We start from the raw sequence: 12,197 nt of genomic DNA on the forward strand, positions 1-12,197 counted from the left end.
TTTAATCTTAAAAAAGTATTTGGAGATCAGGCTGAGGAGTCGTTTTTCGATATCATACATTAGTTCACAAAAGCAACATTCATTCTCAACTCAAATGTGATCTAAAGTGCAGCGACGTTGAAACTAGTTCAACGAATTAATCACGGTTGCCATGGAACGAGAAGGGCCTTTTCGTTTTGTTACACAACGATATTAAAAACCGCAATCAACAAATGCATGTCTTGTGAAAAAGAATATTGATATTTTGACGAGGATATACTTCACAAAGGTAACTTTCTTGAACCAACTTTTTATTCGTTCTTCACAGAAACCGGAATCAAAAATTGATTATTCATTTGTAATAGATTCATTTTGTTCTTGTAGCTTTCAGATAATTTTCAAGCTTTAATATTGGACATTTTTTAAATTTAAATTTTTATTATTTCAGAAGGACTCATTCCTTTTTTGAAGTATTTAAAGAATTTTATTCAAGAATATCTGAAGAATATCTGGAAGACCTTCTCTTATGTTTCGTATGAGATAACATCCTCCGGAAATATGACCAGTTGGTACGTTGTGAGAGAGGTGAACATCCTCAAAAATGATTCGTCTGTTTGTTTATTTTACAAACTGTTGAAACCATGCTAAGTGAACTCGAACTCGATTGCACTGCTGATAACAAACTTCTCGCTGAACTTCTGTTATCAGTAGATTTTGTCAGCGAAATTTGAAAATCAATTCAGTATAAATATCGCCTGTTGAAATCTCAATAATTACATTTCATCTCTGGTGATCAGGGAAAGTACCACTGGAATTGAATAACTGAACGCGTCATGTTGGCTAAGCTCCTTCTCCTCGCTCTGGGTAAGTTAAAAAAAAATTCTAGCTGAAACAAGGATCCAGTTCTAACAATTTCAAAAAAAATTCTTGTTTCCTAACAGTGGGGATCAGTACTGCCTACCAGTACGAGTACCGCCGGGAGTTCTACTACAACCGACCGGAAAACAAGACCGGATTCGAGTTCGGTGCCTGGGAACCGAACCGCGAGTACGTCTACAATGTAACCTCCAAGACGATGACGGCTCTGGCTGATCTGGCCGATCAGTGGACCGGAATCGTGTCCCGTGCCTACCTGGTGGTGCGCCCGAAGGATCCGGAATACGTGGTTGTCTACGTCAAGCAGCCCGAGTATGCCGTATTCAACGATGTGCTGCCCCAGGGATACCGCACTGAGCTCCAGTACTGGAACGATCTCAAGTTCCAGCCGATGCCAATGGGCAACAAGCCATTCGCCATCCGCTATCACAAGGGAGCCATCAAGGGATTGTACGTTGAACAGACCGTTCCCAACCAGGAGGTCAACATCCTGAAGGCCTGGGCCAGTCAGCTGCAGCTCGATACTCGTGGAGCCAACCTGATCAAATCCAAATACAACCAGCTGCCGGAAAACAACACCCTGAACGGTGTCTACAAGGTCATGGAACCAGTCGTCACTGGCGAATGTGAAACTCTGTACGATATCAACCCAATCCAGCCATTCATGGTCAAGGCTAACCGCCAATGGGTTCCTCAGCCTCAGCTCCGTGAAGATGGACAGTACTTCATCCAGGTCACCAAGACCCAGAACTTCGACAAATGCGAACAGCGCATGGGATACCACTTCGGATTCTCCGGCGAGAGCGACTTCAAGCCAAACTCCAACCAGATGGGCAATGTTGCCTCCAAGTCCGTTGTCTCCAACATGTTCTTGACCGGAACTCTGTACAATTACACCATTCAATCGTCCAGCACCATCAACAAGGTTGTGATCGCCCCATCCCTGGTTAACAACGAGAAGGCCATCGTCTACTCTCAGGTCAACATGACCCTGAACAAGGTTCAGCCTTTCGAGAAACTGCCAATTGGTCCAGCTGAAGACCGTCAGGTGTTCGTTGATCTGGTCTACAGTTACAACATGGCCAACGACAAGAAGAACGCCGTTCGTCCAGGAAACGAAACCGAATCCTCGTCTTCTTCGTCCTCATCGTCCTCGTCCTCGTCGTCTTCATCTTCTTCCGAATCTGACTCCTCCAGCTCGTCGAGCTCATCTGACTCCTCAAGCTCCAGCTCGGAATCCAAGGAAAACCCAAAGGTCAGCCCAGTCGAACAGTACAAGGAAGATCTGAAGCAGGTCGAGAAGCGTGGAAACCGCAACCGTCGTGATCTGGATGCCCAGAAGGAAAAGAAATACTACGAAGCCTACAAGATGGACCAGTATCGTCTGAGCCGCAAAAACGATACCTCTTCCGACTCCAGCAGCTCCGATGACTCCTCATCCAGCAGCTCCTCCAGCTCTTCGGAATCCCAAGAGAAGAACCGCAGAAACCCTTCTGCCTCATCTTCTTCCTCCTCCTCATCATCTTCATCCAGCTCCGACTCTTCCTCCTCTTCCTCTTCGGAGTCCAACTCTCTGAGCAGCGAGGAAGCTTACTACCAACCAATCCCAGAGAGCTTCAAGGAAGCCCCTCAAACTCCATTCCTGCCATACTTCACCGGATACAAGGGATACAACGTCGACTATGCTCGCAATGTCGATGCTCCACGCACCATCATCAAGCTGGTCCAGGAAATCGCCGATGAGCTGCAAAACCCATCCATCATGCCCCAGTCCAACACTCTGAACAAGTTCAACATTCTGTCTCGTGTCATCCGCACCATGGACTACAAGGATATCTACGAGGTTGCCCAGAAGTTCTTCGTTTCCCAGAAGGAACGCAAGGAAGGAGACAACCACAGCGAGAAATTCGCCAAGCGCGTCGATGCCTGGAACACTTTCCGTGACGCTCTTGCTGAGGCCGGAACCCCACCAGCCTTCAAGGTCATCAAGGAGTTCATCGAAGAAAAGAAACTGCGAGGCCCAGAAGCCGCCAGCGTTATCGCCACCCTGCGCCAATCCATCCGTTTCCCAACCGAAGCTCTGTTGCACGAATTCTTCCTGTTGATCACCTCCGACATCGTCCAGCACCAGGAAGGTCTGAACACCACCGCTCTGATCACCTACACTAGCTTCGTCAACCAGGCTCAAGTTAACAACCGTTCTGCCTACAACTACTACCCAGTCCACAGCTTCGGTCGCTTGGCTGATGCTGACTACAAAATCGTTGCCCACAAGATCGTCCCATGGCTGTCTCACAAACTGCGTGAAGCCGTCAAGGAAGCCGACAGCATCAAGATCCAGGTGTACGCCCGTTCTCTCGGAAACCTTGGACACCCAGAAATCCTGAATGTTTTTGAGCCATATCTGGAAGGCAAAATCCCAATCAGCGAATATCAACGTTTGGCTTTTGTTGTCGCTCTTGATAAACTGGTTGAGAACTTCCCGAAACTGTCTCGCTCGGTCCTGTTCAAGATCTACCAGAACACCGCTGAGAAGAATGAAATCCGTAGCGCTGCCGTTCACTTGCTGATCCGTTCCGAACCACCAGCAGAGATGCTCCAACGCATGGCCGAATACACCCACCAGGACCCTAGCCAGTACGTTCGTGCTGCTGTCAAGACCGCTCTTGAATACGCCGCTCAGGCCGATGAATTCGACAACTACAGTGAACTGGCTGAGAACGCCAAGGCCGCCTACAAGCTGTTGGATGGAAAGGATTTCAGTCTGCAATATTCGTCGAACTACATCCGTGACTATGCTCTGAAACAACTTGATCTCACTTACCGTCTGTTTGCTACTCAAATTGCTGCTGATGATCATTACATCCCAAGCGCTGTGCTCACTCAAATTCGCAAGAACTTGGGAGGAGTCAAGCGTTTCTCGACTTTCTACTACTTGGTTTCGAGCATGGAATCATTCATCGATCTGGTCGACAAGCAGATTGATAGCCGCATCATCGAGAAGGACTACAAAACTGCCAACTACTACTACAAGTACTACAAGCAGTTCCCAGAAAAGCAAAACGAATACTTCGAAAAGTACGCTGAAGCCCATGGCAAATCATTCGGAGATTACTTCCAACAGATGGACAAGAAGGAGGGCCGTTTCTACGAAAATGAACCACAAAAGTGGTCTACTACTCGCATTGCCAAGCTGTTGAACATCGATCCTCTTGAAGCCCAGGAATTGGAAGGTCAAGTTATGATGAATCTGTTCAATGGTGAATACTTCTATGCTTTCAACAACCAAACCATCGAAAACTTCCCACGCAAGGTCAAGGACGTCCTGGAGGATCTCCGCAACGGAATGAACCTGAACATCACCAAGTTCTACCAACAACAGGTTGTGACTCTTGCCTTCCCATTGGCCTCTGGTCTGCCGTTCATGTACACTCTGAAGACCCCAACCGTTGTCAAATTCGAGACTGAAGCCACCATCAAGACCTACCCGAACATTGCCAAGATGCCTGCTGGACACCCGGAAACTGAAAACGACGACTACCTCCATATGCCACGTGTATTGAACGGATCCGTCGATGTGAACCTGGTCTATCACCGTCTGGTCGATGCCAAGGTTGGCTTCGTCACTCCATTCGACCATCAGCGTTATATTGCCGGTTACCAGAAGAAGGTTCAAGGATTCCTGCCAATGAGCGTTAAGCTGAACTTGGACTTGGAGAACAACGACCATGAAATCGAGCTGGAAGCCCTGGAACCCAAGAAGGACAACCTTCTGATCCATTTGAGCTCATGGCCATACGTTGGATTCAAGGATATCACTGATATGCGCCCAATTGCCGAGAGCCCGAACGCCAAGATTGTGCACGGCAATGAACAAACTACCAAGTCTTTCGAGCAGACCTTCGGCCAACACATGACCGGTCTTGCTCTGCGAGTGCACGCCAAGTACGATGCTGACTTCATGAACATTGGCCGCGTCATGGAGCTGATCAACCAACATGACTACGTTTCTGCTCTGTTGTATCCATTCGCTTCTCAAAGCTATCACTATCATCAGTTCAACGTGTACTACGACGCTCAGCGTTCTACCGCCAAGACTGTTAAGCTGTTCTCGAACTACAAGGAGAACGATGTTGCTCAGGACTACGCCAAGGAAGAGGTCAAGCACCCCAAGGGTCGTCATGCTTATTCTGGATTCTACAACGAAGATAACTTCGCTCAACCCTTCGTCTATGGTGTTGCCAGCCAGCGCCGCCAGGAACAATTCATCAAGAACGCCGCTGCTGGAATCCGTAACAGTGATGTTGATATGTTCAACTTTGGAATCATGTTCGAGGGACAAGAGAAGAAGAGCGAATTCGTTCTGACCACCGCTTATGCCGATAGCCCAGTCGATGAGAAGGCTCGTTTCCTGTTCTTCTTGTCTGCCAGCCCCATGGACAGCCAAAAGTCGATCTTCAAGGATGTTTCTTTCCGTGGAAATCAATTCCAGCTGTGCTTCACTGCCGATAGCCAGTTCCCGAATGTGCCCAAGCTCAACTTCTTGAACGCTTTGAACAACGATGTCACCTCTCGCTTCAACTGGGAACTGTCCTATGGTGAGAAATGCCAGGGAGGAGCCCAAATTTCTGGTCAAGGAAAACTCTACCAGTCGGATATGTTCCGTCACTTTGTCCGCGTCTCGGAAGTCGGTCAGAAGTGCAAGGAGCAAATGGATCAAGGCAAATATCAACTGCCAGCCTGCCAGAACGCTACTCGCCAGGCCAGCTACCTGGATCAATACCAATTCGATGTTCAATTCAAGGATATCGGTTCCACTGCCAAGCGTTTCGCCGCCAAGTTCAACGACTTCATTCGATTCGCTGCCTACCCATACTACGAGTCCAACTACCAGTTCTCTGGCAAGCACGGTCAAATCAAGGCTGAGTTCAGCTTGGCTCCATTCGGCGCTTACTGGAACTGTTCTCTCTCCTCTCCGGAATATGCTTTCAAAATTGAAAACTACCCAATTGATAACTACTACGCCCAGTATTTCGTTGGACTCCATCCAGAGCTGAGTGCTTTCGAGCGTGTTGCTACCTATGCTTATCGCGGAAACTATCAACGTGAGTAGTTCCTGATTTATGTTGATAATGGTTATATTAATTTTTTATTTTTTTATTTCAGCATCTTGCGCTGTGTCTACCGACTACATCAGCACCTTCGATGACAAGACCTACGATTACTCGATGGGACCATGCTGGCATGTTCTTGCCCACGCCGTGAAGCCTGACTACGAATACTACGCTCAGCAGTCTCACTTCCAGAACCCCGATTCCGAGTACCGCTTCAAGAACGGATTCGATGAGGATGAGCAGATCAGCATCTTGGGTCGCGCTGGCGAGAAGAACGAGCTTTACTTCAAGGTTGTCCTCGGACAGTACAAGCAGAACGACTACAACGTCGACATCATCCCAAGCGGACAAGATCTGCCAAAGGTTTACATCAATGGCAAGCCTCAACAGATCCATGAGAAATACGCCACCGAGCTGTACACCAACGACAACGGAGGTGATCAGCCATTGTTCCGTTCCTACGCTCTGCCAGGAAATGAGCTCGAGATCAGCATTCGCGATGATGATGTGAAGATTGTGTTCGATGGCAAGCGTGCTCGCATCTTTGCCGATCAATCCTACTACGGAAACTTTGTCGGTCTGTGCGGAACCAACGACGGTGAATCTTACAACGACTTTGTCACTCCCGATCAGTGCTTCATGAGCAAACCAGAATACTTCGCTGCTTCGTACGCCATCACTGGACAGCAATGCGAAGGCCGCGCCAAGGCTTTCAACATCGCTTACCAAGAACAGGCCAAGTCTGAATGCGTCCGTGAGGAATACTTCCTCGGAAACGTGATCAGCGAACAGGAAGCTGGCCGCAAGCGTTACCGATTCTACAACCACGACGTTGCTGATTCTTCCAGCTCCAGCTCTTCGTCCAGCGACTCTTCGTCTTCGTCTTCCTCGGAATCGAACTCCAAGGCTTCGTCTTCCAGCGAAAACTCCAGCTCATCCAGCTCTGAGGAGCGCAAGGAATACCACCCTCATCGTCAGACCGATACCCTGAAGGAATGCCGTGTCCAGCAGGCTCAGCGCGTCTTCAAGAAGGACAACATGCTGTGCTTCACCATCCAGCCACTGCCAACTTGCTCTCAATCTTGCGGATCATCCGATGAGGTCGAGAAGTTCGTCGATGTTCATTGCCGTGACATCCAGGACAGTTTGGCGATCTCCTTCGAGAAGCAAATCCGCCGTGGAGTGAACGTTGACCTGAAGGATCGCTCCGTTTCGCGCACCATCCGTGTCCAGATTCCGAAAACTTGCGTACACCAGGCTGCCCGCAAGAACAAGTTCATCAAGTACTGATTCCTTCGATAGCTTTAACGCTGGAAAATGACATTAGCAGTAGTTTATAAGAATTATTTAAATTTATCAAGCCGTTAAAAGTTTGATCAACGAACATCCAGAAAATCAACCAAAAAAATTGAGGAGAACAAATGAATAAATACCATGTTTAGTATTTGAACCGATTGTTTTTGATTTGAAATCAAGAGTCAAGAGGGGTAAACAGGAGCGTTGACTCTAGTGTTGCTCCTAATTGAGGGCCATTAGCTTCTGCAGATTTTTTTTGAAGCAAATTGGATTGAAGTTTCTCGTCAGCGTTCCCGAAGAAGTTCCAGAACACAATCGAATGCATTCATCTGCCTGGACTCAGGCTAAGTGGCGCTTCGATGGTGGCATCGACCGAAAAACAAGTCGCTGATCGCGAATCTATGAATGAGAATCGTTTGTTTGTTCGGTTTAATGTTGAAACTTGAACTGGTTGAACTTGAACTTGAATTTATGCTTGTAAATTTTATGTGCGCTGGAAATTCGAAATTATTTTTAGCTTTATATTTAAATTTTTGGAAGTCATTGTCTGTGTATCCATATAAGATACTAAGAATTTCATCAAACCGAAAACCTCAAGAAGAAACCCATCGAAACATTGTTGGTTTCTCTTCAGGTGAGAGACTATTCCAATCTACAAATTTATGAATGAATCTCGCCTGGGGAGTTTCCTGCGGTTAAAATTATTTATTCATCACAATTTAGCACGCGTGTGTTCAATAATAAACAGCGGATTGGCCACTTGTTGACAGCCTAAAGAAAGGTTGCTTTCGCCAAGTTTATTTATCATCTTTGCTAATTATGCAAGTGCTTCAGGGTACCTTTGCCATCTGGAAAATTTTAGAGCAGTAAGTTGTTGTAGCGTTTCTCCTAGCAATTTTAGATTCACGTTGTTCATTTCAAGAAAGCGGAACAAGTTGCAGATGCCCTGAGACGATTTAGTTTAACCAATTTGGAACGGAAATAAATTGTTCCGGTGACCCAGATTAGGGAAATCAGGTTAAGGTGTTGCGAACTTCCCATACAAATTAACAACAAATTGTTGCCGAACATTCAGCTGAAAGTTATTTCTCCGGAATAAGTTTGTCTTCTGCCCATATTGGATAAGAAATATCAACGCTCTAAATAGAGCGTGAGTCTCTTCCAGACTGGTTCCGAATCACTCAGCCAATTAGTTTCACGACTTTTCAAGAGCCTCCGAGATGCTAAAAATGTTTATCATCAAACCGATCAGCATTAGCAGCAGATTTTTTTTTAACACCTGCCATTTTCGGATGATGCCACCCAGATCGCACATGTCTTTCAGCTGAACGAAAAAAAAACCAGCACGGCCGTCTATCAATTTATGTAAATTTCTGGATCTCCAAATCGATCATTAGTCGTTAGGTTATCTCGGAGGTCTTGACAGCAACACCTGTGCAGAGTCAGAACTGTTTTGTTCACATTAACATAGACTGTGTCTAGTATAGAATCATCAGCTTTTTTCTGTGATAAAAAAGACATCAAGAAGATACGCCCACTACAGGGTGACTCACAAAGAATAAAAAAACATATCCTGAGTTCTTAACTTTTAAATCTAAAAACAAAAATGAGAAACATGTTTTTTTCTTTGTTTGTAAGACTAAAAGTTTTAATCTTGTCACTCAGACAGATTTCAGCCAGGACTTACTCAAATCGACCACGGTTGAATTTAAACGTCTAGACCTAAGTAATCCGATGATCGCCAACGCATCATGCTGAAAGATTTTTATTATATTCAAACCCTGCAGCCCACAGCAAAAATCGAGCGCTGACACGGACAACTCAATTCGCTCCGGGGGTAAGCCCTAAAACACTTATCAAACTAATCCGAACATCTCGACAGCTACCGGACAGCCAAAACATAACAATAACAACAACCAAACGACGACGACGACGTTTCGAGCAAATGGAAATTCGCGCAATATCTAAATCTTACAAATCCAAACGTGGAGCCGAAAAAATCATCCCCCCTTTCCAGGGCTTCTACACGGTTTTCGAGCACTCAAGTTGGCTGGAGAGAATTAAAAGATTCGTGTTGCAGGAGTTGGAAGAACATCACAGATTAAAACTTAATGTGACAGGCGAAAACTTAATCAGTGGCAGCAGTTCGAGGGATGAAATTACAGTACGACGTCTTACAAGATTCTTTGAAAATGGTACTGCAGAATTTCTTTGTTCGAAAATCAGTCGAATGAATTAAAAATTGAAAATAAAAACTTGGGAAGAGGAATGCGAACAAGGGCTAGGTTAAGGACTTGGGGCATGACCAGGAAAACAAGAAATTGTCAAAATTGTCAAAATTGTCAAAATTGTCAAAATTGTCAAAATTGTCAAAATTGTCAAAATTGTGAAAATTGTCAAAATTGTCAAAATTGTCAAAATTGTCAAAATTGTCAAAATTGTCAAAATTGTCAAAATTGTCAAAATTGTCAAAATTGTCAAAATTGTCAAAATTGTCAAAATTGTCAAAATTGTCAAAATTGTCAAAATTGTCAAAATTGTCAAAATTGTCAAAATTGTCAAAATTGTCAAAATTGTCAAAATTGTCAAAATTGTCAAAATTGTCAAAATTGTCAAAATTGTCAAAATTGTCAAAATGGTCAAAATTGTCAAAATTGTCAAAATTGTCAAAATTGTCAAAATTGTCAAAATTGTCAAAATTGTCAAAATTGTCAAAATTGTCAAAATTGTCAAAATTGTCAAAATTGTCAAAATTGTCAAAATTGTCAAAATTGTCAAAATTGTCAAAATTGTCAAAATTGTCAAAATTGTCAAAATTGTCAAAATTGTCAAAATTGTCAAAATTGTCAAAATTGTCAAAATTGTCAAAATTGTCAAAATTGTCAAAATTGTCAAAACTGTCAAAATTGTCAAAATTGTCAAAATTGTCAAAATTGTCAAAATTGTCAAAATTGTCAAAATTGTCAAAATTGTCAAAATTGTCAAAATTGTCAAAATTGTCAAAATTGTCAAAATTGTCAAAATTGTCAAAATTGTCAAAATTGTCAAAATTGTCAAAATTGTCAAAATTGTCAAAATTGTCAAAATTGTCAAAATTGTCAAAATTGTCAAAATTGTCAAAATTGTCAAAATTGTCAAAATTGTCAAAATTGTCAAAATTGTCAAAATTATCAAAATTATCAAAATTGTCAAAATTGTCAAAATTGTCAAAATTGTCAAAATTGTCAAAATTGTCAAAATTGTCAAAATTGTCAAAATTGTCAAAATTGTCAAAATTGTCAAAATTGTCAAAATTGTCAAAATTGTCAAAATTGTCAAAATTGTCAAAATTGTCAAAATTGTCAAAATTGTCAAAATTGTCAAAATTGTCAAAATTGTCAAAATTGTCAAAATTGTCAAAATTGTCAAAATTGTCAAAATTGTCAAAATTGTCAAAATTGTCAAAATTGTCAAAATTGTCAAAATTGTCAAAATTGTCAAAATTGTCAAAATTGTCAAAATTGTCAAAATTGTCAGAATTGTCAAAATTGTCAAAATTGTCAAAATTGTCAAAATTGTCAAAATTGTCAAAATTGTCAAAATTGTCAAAATTGTCAAAATTGTCAAAATTGTCAAAATTGTCAAAATTGTCAAAATGGTTAAAATTGTCAAAATTGTCAAAATTGTCAAAATTGTCAAAATTGTCAAAATTGTCAAAATTGTCAAAATTGTCAAATTGTCAAAATTGTCAAAATTGTCAAAATTGTCAAAATTGTCAAAATTGTCAAAATTGTCAAAATTGTCAAAATTGTCAAAATTGTCAAAATTGTCAAAATTGTCAAAATTGTCAAAATTGTCAAAATTGTCAAAATTGTCAAAATTGTCAAAATTGTCAAAATTGTCAAAATTGTCAAAATTGTCAAAATTGTCAAAATTGTCAAAATTGTCAAAATTGTCAAAATTGTCAAAATTTTCAAAATTTTCAAAATTTTCAAAATTGTCAAAATTGTCAAAATTGTCAAAATTGTCAAAATTGTCAAAATTGTCAAAATTGTCAAAATTGTCAAAATTGTCAAAATTGTCAAAATTGTCAAAATTGTCAAAATTGTCAAAATTGTCAAAATTGTCAAAATTGTCAAAATTGTCAAAATTGTCAAAATTGTCAAAATTGTCAAAATTGTCAAAATTGTCAAAATTGTCAAAATTGTCAAAATTGTCAAAATTGTCAAAATTGTCAAAATTGTCAAAATTGTCAAAATTGTCAAAATTGTCAAAATTGTCAAAATTGTCAAAATTGTCAAAATTGTCAAAATTGTCAAAATTGTCAAAATTGTCAAAATTGTCAAAACTGTCAAAATTGTCAAAATTGTCAAAATTGTCAAAATTGTCAAAATTGTCAAATTTGTCAAAATTGTCAAAATTGTCAAAATTGTCAAAATTGTCAAAATTGTCAAAATTGTCAAAATTGTCAAAATTGTCAAAATTGTCAAAATTGTCAAAATTGTCAAAATTGTCAAAATTGTCAAAATTGTCAAAATTGTCAAAATTGTCAAAATTGTCAAAATTGTCAAAATTGTCAAAATTGTCAAAATTGTCAAAATTGTCAAAATTGTCAAAATTGTCAAAATTGTCAAAATTGTCAAAATTATCAAAATTGTCAAAATTGTCAAAATTGTCAAAATTGTCAAAATTGTCAAAATTGTCAAAATTGTCAAAATTGTCAAAATTGTCAAAATTGTCAAAATTGTCAAAATTGTCAAAATTGTCAAAATTGTCAAAATTGTCAAAATTGTCAAAATTGTCAAAATTGTCAAAATTGTCAAAATTGTCAAAATTGTCAAAATTGTCAAAATTGTCAAAATTGTCAAAATTGTCAAAATTGTCAAAATTGTCAAAATTGTCAAAATTGTCAAAATTGTCAAAATTGTCAAAATTGTCAAAATTGTCAAAATT

General features: G+C 41.0%; 2 protein-coding genes across 2 annotated transcripts in view; one reads left to right on the plus strand and one right to left on the minus strand.

Annotated features, from left to right (window-relative positions):
- Nucleotides 1-12,197, minus strand: part of LOC129756623 (A disintegrin and metalloproteinase with thrombospondin motifs 9) — a 935,923-nt gene that overhangs the window by 215,076 nt on the left and 708,650 nt on the right. The window lies entirely within an intron of this gene.
- LOC129756605 (vitellogenin-A1-like) lies at nucleotides 745-7,383 on the plus strand. Its single transcript, XM_055753517.1, has 3 exons — nucleotides 745-843; nucleotides 921-5,960; nucleotides 6,022-7,383. Exons 1-3 carry the CDS (start codon nucleotides 813-815, stop codon nucleotides 7,257-7,259), a joined length of 6,309 nt encoding a protein of 2,102 aa, XP_055609492.1. The 5' UTR covers nucleotides 745-812; the 3' UTR covers nucleotides 7,260-7,383.

This window comes from Uranotaenia lowii, chromosome 3 (genome assembly GCF_029784155.1).
Source record: "Uranotaenia lowii strain MFRU-FL chromosome 3, ASM2978415v1, whole genome shotgun sequence".
NCBI classification, from domain to species: Eukaryota; Metazoa; Arthropoda; class Insecta; order Diptera; family Culicidae; genus Uranotaenia; species Uranotaenia lowii.

What these genes read in the sequence shown, in the direction of transcription:
- LOC129756605 (XM_055753517.1), top strand. Translation starts at nt 813, where the DNA reads ATGTTGGCTAAGCTCCTTCTCCTCGCTCTGG. An exon ending in GCTCCTTCTCCTCGCTCTGG is followed by an intron (nt 844 to 920) that starts GTAAGTTAAAAA and finishes GTTTCCTAACAG; the next exon opens with TGGGGATCAGTACTGCCTAC. An exon ending in TTATCGCGGAAACTATCAAC is followed by an intron (nt 5,961 to 6,021) that starts GTGAGTAGTTCC and finishes TTTTTATTTCAG; the next exon opens with CATCTTGCGCTGTGTCTACC.